This window comes from Cetorhinus maximus, chromosome 16 (assembly GCF_964194155.1).
Source record: "Cetorhinus maximus chromosome 16, sCetMax3.hap1.1, whole genome shotgun sequence".
NCBI classification, from domain to species: Eukaryota; Metazoa; Chordata; class Chondrichthyes; order Lamniformes; family Cetorhinidae; genus Cetorhinus; species Cetorhinus maximus.
Genome location: NC_135894.1, coordinates 60761962 through 60778825, shown reverse-complemented (window position 1 = coordinate 60778825; position 16864 = coordinate 60761962). Strand labels below are relative to the sequence as shown.

Genomic DNA, 16864 nt, shown 5'->3' with positions numbered 1-16864 from the left:
TTAGAAATAATCACATTAGACTGTAAGTGCTGAGGCTTCATTGTGTGTATTTCTAGCTGTTTACCATATGATTGGTAGACTGATAAGATTAATACATTGTTGCTTAGCACATGACTCCAGTGCAACAGTAAAATGTGGCACTCTGGATGTATATTTCCATAATAATTATGAACAATGTAACAGGTAATTTGTAATTCCTGGAGCAAGATCTCTTGCCCATTCTCCCATGGCAAGCAGCTTGCATAGATGGTGGTGGCACCCAATGTGGTGACCATCAGGAATGTATCAATTTACTAATATTGGAACTAAAATTATGCCCTAACCTATTCCACCCGTTTGTTGAACTCATTCAAACTTTCCTGTGCAGTGTGACATTCTTAACTTCAAATATATGGTAGTTGAACATCATCTTCATGTGTATCGTCATATGATTGCCCCATCCCGCTTATTTTGCACAGATGGGACAAAAGATATCTAACTGCAGGGAGTAAGCATCCTTTTGTATTTTATATTCACGTTTGCAAAGTAACTTGCCAACTTACCATGTGACATTCCAAATACCTCATCGCAAGAGTAGTGTTCTAAGCACGTGCGCTGCAAGGGGTGGGGGCAGCGTAAAGCGCATGCTCAGTGACATACTTCAGTTGGCGAAGGTGGAGCTGAGAAAACCATGATAGCAACAGGCACTTGTTTTATGAGGGGTGACGAAGCTGAGCAAGACAGTGAGAATTCGGTCCGTGGAATAGTCACTTTCGAATGGGATGTAAGCATTAGATTTAAATAGTAATAGATTTGCCTTCTGACCCCGTTTATAATAGAAGTTGCTGAATCGTAATGCATCCCGACTAGCGAACCATTTGCCACCCGTTGAGGTGCGACGCGGCATTATGAATACTGTATAAACCATTACTTCAGTCTAGAAACTCCAAATAAAACAATGAACTGGACAATATGCGATAATTATTATATCGAAAGGGATGACGATGTTTCCTCCGTCAGGTGTTATTAAACGCGCTTAGTGATAACTTGATCTTTGGGTAAATCGAGTAGAATTAGACGACACAACACGACCTCAATTTAACGGTTCCGAATCTTGACACGGGGCGCATGCGCGGTTGTATAACGGTGGCTGTGCCTCTCGCGATCTTGGTACCCGTTGTTTGAATGAATGGATGGATGGCGCTCAGTGCCTGCGGGTCAGGTATTGTCGCGGGCTTCTCCCGAACCTCACAAAGGAGAATCCGGGAATCCCATCTCTCCTGCAAATTCTGCTCCCTAAGCCTGTAGAAAATTGATCTCAATGCAGCCCTAGGTGCGAGTCGCGATAAGAGGAGGGATGAGGCAGCCGCTCTGCCAAATTCACCGCCCCGGCGCCCGTCGGCAGGCATTGAAAAGGCAAAATGAACAATAATCTATCAGTACAGAATTATTGACCTTTAACATTTTTAATCTAAATGTTTGTAAAAATGTTTGAAAATTTGCTTTTAATTCCTCGCGCTGTTACAACAATAATTTGACCAGCACTTGGCATTTTCCATCAACTCGCCATAAATCCACCAAAAACATTCAGGCTGTAGTGCTGATGATCTGTGCTCTGAAACCAGGCATACTCTAGCCGAGCTGTTGCAATCCAGCTACAACACTGGCATCTACCTGACAATATAAAAGAATGAGCAGGTTTGTCCTGTCCACAAAAAACAGGACAGATTCAGCCTGGACGATTGCCATCTACAATCCCAGAAGAATTTAAAGAATTGAGTTGTGCATTTGCAGCCCTTGATCTATAAGGGAAGGTCTGAATGACTCTCGCATGTAAACCTGCAGCCCAAATCAAGTATCCAAACAGCCCTGCAAGTGGCTATCGAATTAAGTACAGCTCTGAACTTTTATGACTGTCTTATTTTAGGCTGCAGTGGGGAACTCCTGTAATGTCACCCAGGGAACCATCTAAGTCTGCATTTGCCAGGTCACCAATGCCACCTTCAGAAAATGGGTAAATTCACCAATTTGGCCTAACCAAGGCAGTAGGGCTCTCACTCATACCTTGCCTGGCTGTGCTTTAAGTCATCCCGCCCATAATCTGTAACCACATGCTTTACTGTGGGTGGATGACAAAAGGCTAGAGGCCTTCTTACTCTCAACCTGTTGAAACTCATTTACAAGTTCAGGATACATCAATGCTAGTCACTTCTGTAAGTGGTTTGAGTGTTTTAGATGTAGGGAAGTGCCCATTCTGCCCAATAACTCTTGTGATCTGGACTGGATGTTCATGTGTGTATCGCTCCAATCTGGAGGCAGACTGAAAAAACACTTGGTAAAAAAGGTGAGGTACAAATTGTTAAATTGTATTTCACTGATTTTGGATATCTAGTTTTGATTAACCTATCTTAGCATAATAAAAAATGAATAATAGCTATGCTTCCCCACATAAGTGGGTCACCTTAAATAAAAACAAAGTCCTGGAAAACTCAGCAGGCCTGGCAGCAATTGTGGAGAGAGAAACAAAGTTAACGTTTTGAGTCGAATATGATTCTTCTTCAGAAGAGTTATATTGGACTTGAAAGGTTAACTCTGATTCTCTCCCCACTGATGTTGCCAGACTTGCTGCATTTTTCCAGCACTTTGTTTTTTATTTTGGATTTCCAGCATCTGCAGTATTTTGCTTTTAATTCAGAACTGTCTTCCTTCATTTGAACCATTGATACCTGGTGAAAGCTTTCCTAATGGCTTTCTTTTAAAAAAGCCCTGACTATCACTGAGTGTGTTTTTAAAAATCCCCCTATGTTTACAATTGGTGGCATGGCCGAGGACTCGACCAGAGTTTTCCAAACAGTGGAACAGATCTTGACTTCATGCAGTAGGGAAAAAGGATATTAGCAAGTCCGCAGCTTGTTTTACACTATTAACTCAAGATTAACCCCAATGGTTCTGAGAAGTTTATTAAGATAGGCCATGAATTGCTTGTTTCCAGTTTTAGGGAAGAAACTCCAAATACCTAGTCTTATTAGCATTTTAACCATCTTTTGTTGCTGTGCTTTTTTAAAAACCTGTGTGAATACACAGCTTTAAAACCCCAAACTTTAAATGCAAATCTTAAGTGGAAAGCAGGTCAAAAAATCCAGGACCCTGTTTCTCTTTCACTCCCTCATGCCCCCTCTACATTCTTTGTCAACTATAAGACCATAAGACATAGGAGCAGAAATTAGGCCATTCGGCCCATCGAGTCTGCTCCGCCATTCAATCATGGCTGATAAGTTTCTCAACCCCATTCTCCCGCCTTCTACCCGTAACCTTTGATCCCCTTACCAATCAAGAACCTATCTATCTCGGTCTTAAACACACTCAATGACCTGGCCTCCACAGCCTTCTGTGGCAAAGAATTCCATAGATTCACCACTCTCTGGCTAAAGAAGTTTCTCCTCATCTCTGTTGTAAAAGGTCTTCCCTTTACTCTGAGGCTGTGCCCTCGGGTCCTAGTCTCTCCTACTAATGGAAACATCTTCCCCACATCCACTCTATCCAGGCCTTTCAGTATTCTGTAAGTTTCAATCAGATCCCCCTTCATCCTTCTAAACTCCATCGAGTATAGACCCAGAGTCCTCAAACCTTCCTCATATGTTAAGCCTTTCATTCCTGGGATCGTTCTCGTGAACCTCCTCTGGACCCTCTCCAGGGCCAGAACATCCTTCCTGAGATACGGGGCCCAAAATTGCTCACAATATTCTAAATGTGGACTGACCAGAGCCTTATAAAGCCTCAGCAGCATATCCCTGCTTTTATATTCTAGTCCTCTCGAAACAAATGCCAACATTGCATTTGCCTTCCTAACTACCGACTCAACCTGCAAGTTAACCTTAAGAGAATCCTGGACTAGGACTCCCAAGTCCCTTTGCACTCCAGATTTCTGAATTCTCTCCCCATTTAGAAAATAGTCTATGCCTCTATTCTTCCTACCAAAGTGCATGACCTCACACTTCCCCACGTTGTATTCCATCTGCCACTTGTTTGCCCATTCTCCTAACCTGTCTAAATCCTTCTGCAGCCTCCCTACCTCCTCAATACTACCTGTCCCTCCACCTATCTTTGTATCATCTGCAAACTTAGCCAGGATGCCCTCAGTTCCTTCATCTAAATCATTAATGTACAAAGTGAAAAGTTGTGGCCCCAACACTGACCCCCGTGGAACTCCACTAGTCACCGGCCACAATCCTGAGAAGGACACCCTTATCTCCGCTCTTTGCCTCCTGCCAGACAGCCAATCTTCTATCCATGCTAGTACCTTGCCTCTAACACCATGGGCTCTTATCTTTCTGAGCAGCCTCCTGTGTGGCACCTTGTCAAAGGCCTTCTGGAAGTCCAGGTAGATGACATCCATTGGCTCTTCTTTGTCTAACCTACTCATTACCTCAAAGAATTCTAACAGATTTGTCAGGCATGACCTCCCCTTGATGAAACCATGCTGACTTTGCCCTATTTTACAATGCACTTCCAAGTATTCTGAAATCTCATCCTTAAAAATGGACTCTAAAATCTTACCAACGACCGAGGTCAGGCTAATCGGCCTGTAATTTCCCGTCTTTTGCCTCACCCCTTCTTAAACAGGGGGGTTACATTAGCGATTTTCCAGTCCTCTGGGACCCTCCCTGACTCGAGTGATTCCTGAAAGATCACCACTAACGCCCCCACTATCTCTTCAGCTATCTCCTTCAGAACTCTGGGGTGTAATCCATCTGGTCCAGGTGATTTATCCACCTTCAGACCTTTCAGTTTTCCTAGCACCTTCTTCTTGGTAATGGCCACCATACTCACCTCTGCCCCCCGACTCTCTTGAACTTTGGGGATGTTACTCGTGTCTTCCACTGTGAAGACTGACGCAAAGTACCTGTTCAGTTTCCCCGCCATTTCTTTGTTCCCCACAACTACTCCAGCGTCATTTTCCAGCGGCCCAATGTCCACTTTTGCCTCTCTCTTACCCTTTATATATCTAAAAAAAACTCTTGCAATCTTCTATTATATTACTGGCTAGTTTACCCTCACATTTAATCTGCTCGCTCCTTATTTCTTTTTTAGTTGTCCTCTGTTGGTCATTGTAGGCTTCCCAATCCCCTGGTTTCCCACTGCTCTACGTCGCATTGTATGCTTTCTCTTTAGCTTTTATGCTGTCCCTGACTTCCCCTATCAGCCATGGTTGCCTCATCCTCCCTTTAGTACGCTTCTTCTTCCTAGGGATGAATTTTTGCTGTGTCTTCCAAATTACTCCCAGAAACTCCTGCCATTGCTGTTCCACTGCCTTTCCTGCTAGGCTAATCTCCCAGTCAATTCTGGCCAGCTTCTCCCTCATGCCTCTGTAGTTGCCTTTATTCAACTGTAATACTGTTACATCTGATTCCAGCTTTTTCCTCTCAAATTGCAGGGTAAATTCTATCATATTATGGTCACTTCCTCCTAAGGGTTCCTTCACCTTAAGCTCCCTTATCAAATCTGCCTCATTACACATCACTAAATCTAGAATTGCCTGTTCCCTAGTGGGCTCCACCACAAGCTGCTCCAAAAATCCATCTCGTAGACATTCCACAAATTCCTTTTCTTGGGATCCACTAACAACCTGATTTTCCTAGTCTACCTGCATATTGAAATCCCCCATGATCACTGTAACCTTGCCTTTCTTACACACCTTTTCTATCTCCTGGTGTATCTTGTGCCCCACATCCTGGCTACTGTTCCGAAGCCTGTACATAACTCCAATTATGGTTTTTTAACCTTTGTGGTTCCTCAACTCCACCCACACAGATTCTACATCATCTGACCCTACGTCATTTCTTGCTATCGATTTAATTTCATTTCTTACTAACAAAGCAACCCCACCCCCTCTGCCAACCTGCCTATCTTTTCAATTGGATGTATATCCTTGTATATTTAGCTCCCAGTCCTGATCCCCTTGCAGCCACGTCTCCGTGATGCCCACCACATCATACCTGCCAATTTCAATCTGCGCCACAAGCTCATTCACTTTATTTCGTATACTGCGTGCATTCAGATACACCACCTTCAGTCATGTATTTCCCGTCCCCTTTCTCATTGTCGTCCCTTTATCTGATGTGCTTGAATTTAGATTCCTAGCCCTTTCCAAACACTCTGTCCTATTTTGTGTTCTGGAGACTTTAATAGACTCTCCTGGGCTCTCCTTTGTTTTCAGTTTTTTCATAATTTTCCATGAAGCTGAATTCACCCCCCCACACGCTAACCTGCTGCTTTGTTTCCCATTAGTCACACTTCTTGGAGTTTTACCCTTCTCTCCCCCCATCCATTTTCTAGTTTAAAGTCCTGTTGACCACCCTATTTACCCTTTTCGCTAGAACATTGGTCCCAGATCGGTTCAGGTGGAGACCGTCCCAACAGTACAGATCCCTCCTGTTCCAATACTGATGCCAGTGCCTCACGAAATGGAACCCCTCTTTCCCGCACTACTCCTTTAGCCACGTGTTTACTTCCCTTATTCTCGCGTTCCCTATACCAACTTGCACGTCTCGGGTAGTAATCCGGAGATTATAACCCTTGAGGACCTGTTCTTTTAACTTAGTTCCTAGTTCCTGATAATCCCCAAACAAGTCCTCTTTCCTAGTCTTACCTATGTTATTTGTCCCGACGTGGACCACAACAACTGGATCCTCCCCTTCCCTCCCCAATATCCTTTCAAGCCGGACAGAGATGTCCCTCACCCTGCCACGGGCAGGCAACATACCATGCGGGACTCTCGATCCTGCTTACAAAGGATGCTATCAATTCCCCTAATTATAGAATCCCCTACAACTACCACTTGTCTTTTTGCTCCCCCCTCTTGAATGGCCTCCTGTGCCACGATGCCGTGGTCAGCTGGCTCATGTTCCTCATCCACACAGGGAGTAAGTACCTTGTACCTGTTGGACAAGGTCAAGAGCTGAGGCTCCTCTGTTCCTGAACATAGGATCCCTCTACCTGCCTCACTTGCAGTCACACCCTGCTGACCCTGACCACTGACCGAACTTGAGGTACTTAATCTACAGGGTGTGACCGCCTCCTGAAACAAAGCGTCCAGGTAACTCTCCCCCTCCCGGATGTGCCGGAGCTCGGACTCCAGCTCATCAATTCTGAGCCAGAGTTCCTCCAGCAACCAACACTTGCTGCAGATGTGGTCACTGCGGCTTGCAATGGGATCTGCCAGCTCCCACATCATACAGCTACAGCACATCACCTGCCCAGCCATCTCGACTTAGTAATTAATTTATTAATTAGCTTGCAGTGTTTTTTTTCAAATTTGGTGCAGATTTCCTACCAACCAATCAGGTCACAGCTTTCCTGTGACATCACTTTTTCAGTTTTGGCTTCAGTTACTCTGTGCCCCGAGGTCACCGCTCCGGTGCTCCTCCCTCCGAGTCTGCTCCCTGGAGACAAGGCCACGAATCTCCGAGGTAAGCTAGATTTATACTCTCCGCTCCTGTGCTCCTTCCTTCGAGTCTGCTCCCTGGAGACAAGGCCGCGAATCCCCGAGGTAAGCTAGATTTATACTCACCGCTCCGGTGCTCCTCCCTCCGAGTCTGCTCCCAGAATTTACTCACCAATCAGTTGCTTTTTCTTTAAAATCCACTTTCAGAAGAGTGTCCCTCGCAGGTCTGGTGCACTCCTGAAGGCACTGCCTCTTCCTCTCTCTTTTTTAGGGTTTGAGGAGGAGGGAGGGATGGAAACACTACAGCAATGTAATATTTGGGGCTATTCCGTTCTTTGACAGTGGGTCCTCCTCGATTCCCTCCTGAGTCGCGGTGGCTGAGGTGACTTCTCCCAGAATGCTTCAGTCCCTTCTCACCAGCGCCCTCTGTTGGATGCTCTTCCTCCTGTTGAGTGCAAGAGTCCTTCTCCTCGATTCCCTCCTGAGTCGTGGTGGCTGCGGTGACTTCTCCCAGAATGCTTCAGTCATTTCTCACCAGCGCCCTCTGTTGGATCTGTGGCACTGTGAGTAAATGACCTCGCCCCATCTTGTCTGAAACTTCACCCTGTCATGTGGCCAGAATTTCTCCACTTTTCAAAATACTGTGAGCAATCATCGTGTTCCTATTTTTTACAAAAATACCTTTTCCACTAAAATGGCTTTTAAATTGCTGAGCTATTTAACCAGTATATTTGCATAATAAAATTAGTTTAAGTGCTTCTAAAGGATTAATATTGCTTAAGAATCCAATGGTATCTTAGTTACAATGAAGAAAGTTCACTGAGAAGAAAGTTCCCAGAACAAAGGAGGATCTGAAGTTGCAGGGTCAGAGATTGTGGGAAACGATTTGGTTTGAGGAGTCATGGGTACAGAAGTTAGGCATCACAATCTGAGGGGAATCAAGATGTGAGGCCAAGGTGGTATGCTTAAGGTCACCACCTATAATACCAGGGAAAGTAAATGGTGAGTGGGATTTGGATAGACCATGGCACAAAATTAAGTGGCTGATCGTAAATTAGGAGGTCTGGAAACTGGAACAAAACGTCAATATTAAACACAATGTAAATGGAAAAAGAAATAATGGACAATTGGGAATGGTTGTGGAATTAGGAAGCAGAATTGAAACTCAATGGCCAAAGAGCCATTTAGTGGGAAAATCTCAAGACTATATTGGGATAGGCAAATTTTAACCTGTCAACCTAATGTTGACACGGATTTTCATTATAAATGTTTCTCGAGGCAGATTGAATTTTATGTGTTGTCAAAAAAGCATTGCTCAAAAATGTGGTGTGAGATTTGTGGACAGGAAAGGGGGGGTGGGGTTTCAACTCATTGTAGAGTTTGGATGCTCTGGTTGGGCACCTGTCGTGACTAGTGTGAGGCCTGAGTGATATTAATGGATAGGCCTTGTTAGTATTTGATAGGCTACCCACTTGATCTTCTTGGTGGTGGACAACCCGCCCACTTGTAGGACTTCCCAGTAGCTATTTAAAATGTGCACCTTTGTAAGAAGAAGCTACATTGATGAAATAAGTCTCTGGCTTTGCTGGAGACATCTTAATATTGAAAATAAATCATAAACATACCCGTAGATTCTTAGACATTTCCAAGGAGGTCCTACTTGAGGGTGTGAGGGCATGGAAAGAGATCCTGTTGCTATTTGATGGAAACAAAGCTGCCAAAAATAACTTTCTGCAGGGCTGGTGAGAAATGCAGAGCTAGTAAACTCTTGGATGTCACCTCCAGGAACTGGATTCCATACAGGAAAAGCTTAGTTGACCTGACCAGAGTAACAAGAGTGAAAACAGGCCTTTGTATCTCCGTTTCTCTGCATTACACGAGGCGACAGCATTTCCCCCTCCCTATTCCAGCAATCTGTACAGCCTTCACTTGAACTACTAGTTTTTCACTATAAGAATCATGTTTGATTACTTGAATATGGAATTTTTATTTTGTAGGAAACTGAAGAAGTGCTTGTAAAAGGAACCGTCAAGGGATTGAAACCAGGAAAGCACGGACTTTATGTTTGTGCTTTGGGAAATGTTACTAATGGTGCGTACTGTACACCCACTGTGCTGCTTCCAAATAGCCAGCAGTTTTTAATATCTAATATTAATATGCTAATTCATGCAAGGTAAATAAAACTGAACAATTGTAAGTTTTTGTTGCTATAGTTGTGGTTAAAGGTCTTCTCTAGTTCTTAAAAGGTAATATTCAGCTGAAGAGCTGTTCCAGGTTGGAAATAATGCTTTATATGCTGTTTGCAATACCAACCTGCTGTAATTGTCCTTTGCATCCCTGAACTTGGATTCTTGGAAGTGGGAGGGTACAGAGGTGGAATTGTCCAAGGTTCCATAATCAATTACCAGCAGAATTTATGGGTACATGGGCAAAGGAAAAAGACATGCTTCATGGCCCTCATGTTCTGGATTTACATCAGAAGAGGGGCTTTTTGAACATTTTATTACTGGGTTGTTAGTTCTTCAAGGTAGATGACACAAAAAATCTTCCAGAAATAATGGGGAACCAAGGGCCTAGTGAGAATAAGGAACTTAAATAAATCAGTTTGTTTGTATTATTTCTTGACATATTTTTTTCCCCCTTTGGAGAATAGTAGGGAAGTGTTGGAAGGATTTGCAGGCAGATTATCAACCTGTTTGAACTGCATCATCAATGCTCCTTCCATGTCAAACAAGACTGGAGTGAGACTTGAACCTAGAGCTTCTGGTTTAGAGTCAGGGGCATTACCTACTGAACAAGACAACCCCCAAAGGAGTCAGTACAAATAAAGAAATAGAACTGGAGAAATTATTGTGAATAAGTGGTGACAAATTCCCTAGACCTGATAACTTTAAAACTATGGTTTTAAAAGAGGCAGCTGCAGAGATAATGGAGGCATTGGTTTTAATCTTTCAGAATTCCTTAGATTCTAGGGCAGTCCCTAAGGATTAGAAAGTAGCAAATGTAACACTGCTATTTAAGAAAGAAGGGAGAGAGAAAACTGAACAATAGGCTGGTTAGCCTAACATCAGTAATAGGTAAAATGCTAGAATCATTTTTTTGTTCTCTCTTTCCTGGTGCATTGGTGCATTCCCTAAGGTAACACCTGGACCAATCAGAGTCCAGTCAGCACCCTTTTTCTCATGCAGTATAAATTGTTGTTCCCTTTGAAATTTGGTATTCTTGTATCTGTCCTGATGAGTGTGTTACGGACAGGGAGAGAGATGATGGGAAATTTTTTCCTTTTCTCACCTCGGTTGTCTGATGTATATTTAGATGGAATGTTTAAACGTTATGAGTGTTGTGATTTTCAGTAATAAACATGAAGCAGGCTTTCGGGTAAGTATAAATCGAAAGAAAGGGTAAAGTTTACACAACACTCCCAAATGTAGATGCAAGAAAACACACTCCCTCCTGCACAAAGACAGACACACAGAATGGATTCTAGAGACAAAGCATGTATTTAGGTTATCAGCAAACAAATACAATAAGTAAATCATGTGGATAAATAGTCCTTTAGGAAGCACATGTCATAGGCCTCGATAGGTTCTCTGTCTTGGCTCTTTGTAGATGAATAGGAATTAGAAGTCTCTGGATTTCCAAACGATAACCTGGTTGGCTGGTCTTGCAGCAGGATTCTGTTCTTCTGGCTGGAGGAATTGTCCCTTTTGTCTGTTTGGTTTCAGACTGCCTTGCTGTGTTCCCTTGTGGAGTAATAAGGTCTCAACTACTCTGCAGTTAATTTTGATCATGTGATGGCAAGTTTCGGTTCCTCCCATTGTCCACATAACGGTTTGGAGCAGGGGTGATTGATACACAATGGGGAAATAATTGATAACCTATCAAAATATCAGCTATGATTAGCTCACTGGAAGAGTTTATTTGATATTTCAACCCCACTGCCCCAAAAGGTCTGGTAGCCATTGTCTGTAAAATCTCTTCCAATGAGCTTGTAAGGGCGGTCGATTTGCACCTGGGAAACTCATTTGCAATTTGAGAACTTTACAGAAGAAGGTTCAGACATAGGTTAATTCTTTCTCTGTCCAGCAATTACAAAACAGTAGTCACCTGACTCGAGGTGGCCAGCTTGCGCAGCATTTTGACCACTTTTCAAAGTCAGTTTTCAAAAGTCCGCATTGACTGAAGTTCATATCCTGAAAGTTAGGAATATGATATCCTTACTGGGCATGGCAAGTGCAAGACAAAAAGCTTCAACAGCATGTCTCCTTTTCCAGCTGTACTCAAGTTCCATAAGTTCAACTTCTTCTGTACTACCAAGCAGCCTTTTTAATTCTTTCACGGGTTGTGGGCATTACTGGGTAGGCCAACATTTGTTGCCCATCCCTAATTGCCCTTCAGGTGGTGGTGGTGAGCTGCCTTCTTGAACTGCCATAGTCCATGTGGTGTAGGTACACCCACAGTACTGTCAGGGAGGGAATTCCAAGATTTTGACCTAGCGATTGTGAAGCAATGGCGATGTAGTTTCAATTTAAGATGGTGTGAGTTGGAGAGGAACTTGCAAGCAGTGGTTTTCCAATGTATTTACTGTCCTTGTCCTTCTAGGCGATAGAGGTTTGGAAGGTGCTGTGAAAGGAGTCTTGGTGAGTTCTTGCAGTGCTTCGTGTAGATGGTATACAATTGCTGCCGTTGTGCGTTGGTGGTGGAGGAAGTGCCAGTCAAGCAGACTATTTTGTTCTGGATGGTGTCGAGTGTTACAAGATCCAAACTAACTTATCGACAAGCGGGGGTTGGGAACTCCCAAGTCCCCACAGGCCTCAAGGGTTTCCACGCATACGCGGACTGGCAGTGGGCAGTGCATGTGCAGTTTGGCGTTTTGTAGTTCTTCGGGCCAAGGATGTGCTCAGTGCACCTTGCGTAAATAGAAAATGGCGCGAAAATCCAAATCATGTGACCTGGAGCAGGGTACCACAATTGGAGAAGAGTCCAGACAGGACAGGGAGAGGTCCCAAAAGAAGAGGACCAGACAGGGGACAGGGAGAGGTCCCACTTAAGAAGAAAGAGAGAGCAGCAGGGAAAGAGACTCCAAGCAGAAAAAGGGATGCAATTGACAGACTTTATGTAACGGGAGCTTGGGAGAAGTCCTAAAGGTCCAAGATGTGTCTTTACAATGGTTACCCAGAGGTTAGAAGAGGTTTTAATTCTTCTAACTTTTACTGAGTAATTATTTGTGTAACACAGCCAGAACCATCTGAAGTTTGTGATTCAAATTGCATTTTCGGATGGTTCCCAGAGTAAGGCAGTTGCCCAGCGGAAGCTTGCATTTGTGGGCAATTGCCGTGCAAACCCTGACCTTGAAGTTACGAGAAGGGTTCCTCAGCAGATCTTTGGGGTACCCCCTAAATCCGACGCTGGGGAGCTCGGAAGTCACGGATAGTGTTTACTGATATCTAGGTGGGTTGCTGAGAAGTCCATTGAATCTGTCTTGGTCACACCTGCCATTTCTTTTGCAGTGCGGTGTGTTTGACCACAGTTTGCCTGTTAATTCACATGTACCTCATATTAACCCTGAATAAGAGAGATATTGTAAATTGTTTTATTTTTCTGACCTTGTATAACAAAGTTTATTTTGTTTGTTCAAATACTATGGAATCTTGTGGCTTTATTCTCTTAGCAAGTGTCTTGAATATCAGAGTTTGTCTACTTTAAACAAAAAGTTACTTGTCCTAACTGGATCGTACAAAGAACTTGGGGGTCTGGTCTAGGATCATAACATTGAGCTGCTTGTTTGTTGTTGGAGCTGCACTCATCACTGCAAGTGGAGAGTATTTCATCACATTCTTGACTTGGTACCTCATAGATGGTGGACAGACTTTGAGGAGTCAGGATCTGAGTCACTTGCCGCAGAATTTCGAGCCTCTGACCTACTCTTGTAGCCACAGTATTTATATGGCTGGTACAGTTCAATTTCTGGTCAATGGTAACTTGCAGGATGTTGATAGTGGAGGATTCAGTGATGGTTATGCCATTGAATATAAGGGGAGATGGTTGGATTCTTTCTTGTTGGAGATGGCCATTGCCTGGAATTTGTGTGGTGCAAATGTTACTTGCCACTTATTAGCCCAAGCCTGTATTTTCCAGGTCTTGTTGCATTTGGACATGAACTTCTTCAGTATCTGAGGATTCGCAAATGATGCTGAACATTGTACAAATCATCAGCAAGCATCCCCACTTCTGACCATATGATGAAGGAAGTTCATTGGAGAAGCAACTGAAGATGATTGGACCTAGAACACTACCCTGAGAAACTCCATCCTATTCTCATTCTTGTACTAGACTATTGGATTATATAACTTTCTTAATTTGGCCATTCAGAAATTGTAGAACTGTTGGTATTGCATATTTTTAGTTTGTTTTCTGCATCTTATTTCTGTGTTGTTAGCAAAAGAAGTGATGACTCGAAGACTAAGTGTGGTTTTCTATGTTTGCAGAACTTGTTACAAAATAATTCCAATGCAAATTGTTTATTTTAGGCTACACCAGTTCAGGAGCTCATTATAACCCCTGTGACAAAAAACATGGTGGACCAGAAGATACCGACAGGTGAGGTTTTGATCAATAAAATTAATATTTAGTTCTGGCCCACGTAGACTGCATCAAATGCATTGCTGTCTTCTACACACCTGGTCACCTCTTCGAAAAATTCAATCAAATTGGTCAGACATGATCTCCCCTTAACAAAACCATGCTGACTGTCCTAGATTAATCCCTGCCTCTCCAAGTGTAGATTAATTCTGTCTCTCAGAATTGCTTCCAATAGTTTCCCCACCACTGAGGTTAGACTGACTGGCCTGTAGCTCCCTGGTTTATCCCTTCATCCCTTCTTGAATTATGGTACCATATTGCTGTCCTCCAGTCCTCTGACACCTCTCCGTTTGCCAGAGAGGTATTGAAACTTATTGCCAGCACTCCTGCTATCTCTCCCTTGCCTCACTCAACAGCCTGGGATGCATTTCATCCGGGTCTGGAAATTTATCTACTTTTAAGCCTCCCAGATCACTTAGAACCTCCTCCCTTTCTATGCTAATTTCTTTAATTATATTACAGCCCTTTTGCCTGATTTCCATACGCACGTTGTCCCTCTCACTTGTGAACACTGACACAAAGTATTCATTTAGAACCCTACCTATGCCTTCCGGCTCCACGCACAAATTACCACTATGCTCCTTAATGGGCCCTACCCTTTCCCTAGTTATCCTCTTACTCTTAATGTACTTGTAAAATAACTTTGGATTTTCCTTTATTTTACCTGCCAATGATTTTCATGCCCCCTTTCTGCTCTCCTAATTTCCTTTTTAAGTTCCCCACTACACATTCTATACTCCTATAGGGCTTCTGCTGTTTTGAGCCCTCGGTATCTGCCATAAGCCTCCCCTTTTCTCTTTATCCAATCCTGTATATCCCTAGACATCCAGGGTTCCTTGTCTTTACTGGAATATGTTGGTCCTGTACTCTCCCTATTTCCTTCTTGAATGAGTCCCGCTGCTCTGACGCAGATTTACCTAAAAGTAACTGCTCCCAGTCCACTCTGGCCATATACCACTGTACCACCACCTCTGCTGGGTCTGTCTGGGCATATCCAGGGAAGATGATGGTGATGTCTGGGACATTATCTTTAAGATATGATTCTGTGATGATGACCATGTCAGGCTTTTGCTTGACTAGTCTGTGAGACAGCTGTCCCAATTTTGGCACTGGCCCCCAGATGTTTCTGAGGAGGACTTTGCAGGGTTGACAGGGCTGAGTTTGCCATTGTTGTTTCCGGTGCCTAGGTCGATGCTGGGCGGTCCGTCGGTTTCATTCCTTTTTTGAGGCTTTGTAGTGGTTTGATATAACTTGAGTGGCTTGCTAAGCCATTTAAGAGTCACATGTAGACAGAACCAGGTAAGGCCAGAAGATTTCCTCCCCTGAAGGACATTATTAAACCAGATGGCTTTTTGGAGCAATCGACATGGTCATCCTTAGACTTTTAATTCCAGATTTTTATTGAATTCAAATTCCACCATCTGCCATGGCGGGATTCAGACCTGGGTCCCCAGAGTATTACCCTGGGTCTCTGGATTACTAGTGCAGCGACAATACTACTGTGCCATCGCCTCCCCATTTAGAGACTTTGTTTAGTTTCTAAGCAGATTCTGAGTAGACCATTTTGTGTTCTAGAGCTGTAAAATGTAAACATAAAATGCAGTGGCCACCTGTGTTTTGAAGTGTTTTTTGATAAATCTTTTCGTCACTTGGATGAATAAAGTTCTTACTCTTCAAACGATTTGTTTCCAAACGTTGTGATCATTACGCAAGACTGAGTTTATCAATTGTTTAGTGTTTTTGTTAGTAATTTCATATTACCCTGAGAGAGTCATTTTATTCAATTTATATTTAGGATCTAAATCTTAAGATGTGCAAAAATGGTTCACTATTAAACTGATAATTCAAATCGTCCTTCATGCTAAGCATCTGAACCTGCAACAAAAAAACAGTGGTAGCTATTCCTCTTAAAGTAGTAGTTTATATTTGAACTTCAAATCCAGTTTATTTTTATTTGTGTGTATTTTACAGTAGAATTTTCACCACTCATTCTGTATTTGGATAACAGTTGTAGATCTCAACAAATGCATCTTGCTTTACTGAAGCAAGATTGAAAAAGAAAGATATAGCTTTCATTTATATAGCACTTTTTATGTAATTAGGATGTTCCAAAGCAATCTTCGACTAATGTATCACTATTGAATTGTAATCCCTGTGTCTAAATAGACCAGCATGGCAGCCACTTTGCATGCTGCAAGGTTGCAAAAACATAGTGACAGTTGTTGATCAAGACCACTCCTCTGTCAGATCAAGATAAGGAATCTGCACAGACAGGTTTTCCATCTGTTCCACATCCAAACTAAAAGTCAACAGAAGTGATTTTTGACTTGTCCTTCTGACAGAAAAAGAAAAGATGCACTGTTAAAATTGCTTTAGCGTCCCTGCTATCATTTCTTCTATATTCCCTTTGACTGAAATGTTAATTACTTGCTTTTTTTAAATAGGCTGAGTTAGAACATAAGAGCATAAGAAATAGGGACAGGAGTAGGCCATTCGGCCCCTCGAGCCTGCTTCTCCACTCAATAAGATCGAGGCTGATGATCTTGTTTTTCGATTTCCACATTCTAATTCGGATAACCTTTGATTCCCTTGCCCAACAAGAATCTATCTACCTCTGCCTTAAAAATATTCAATGACCCCGCCTCCACCACCTTCTGAGGCAGAGAGTTTAAAAGTTGCACAACCCTCTGAGAGAAAAAATTTCTCCTCATCTCTGTCCTAAAAGGGCGACCCCTAATTTTAAAACAGTGCCCACTAGTTCTGGACTCACCCACAAGAGGAAACATCCTTTCGATGTCT

The 16864-nt window shown here is 43.0% G+C and overlaps 1 protein-coding gene across 1 annotated transcript in view; it reads left to right on the top strand.

Moving 5' to 3' along the window:
- The first annotated feature begins 644 nt into the window (after positions 1-644).
- The window catches only part of LOC144691607 (superoxide dismutase [Cu-Zn]-like), a 42514-nt gene continuing 26294 nt past the window's right edge, over positions 645-16864 (top strand). The window contains exons 1-3 of the mRNA XM_078559865.1: positions 645-763; positions 9421-9514; positions 13954-14023. Coding sequence (XP_078415991.1) covers positions 671-763; positions 9421-9514; positions 13954-14023 — 257 coding nt within the window. The 5' untranslated portion in view covers positions 645-670. The remainder of the gene's footprint in view (positions 764-9420; positions 9515-13953; positions 14024-16864) is intronic.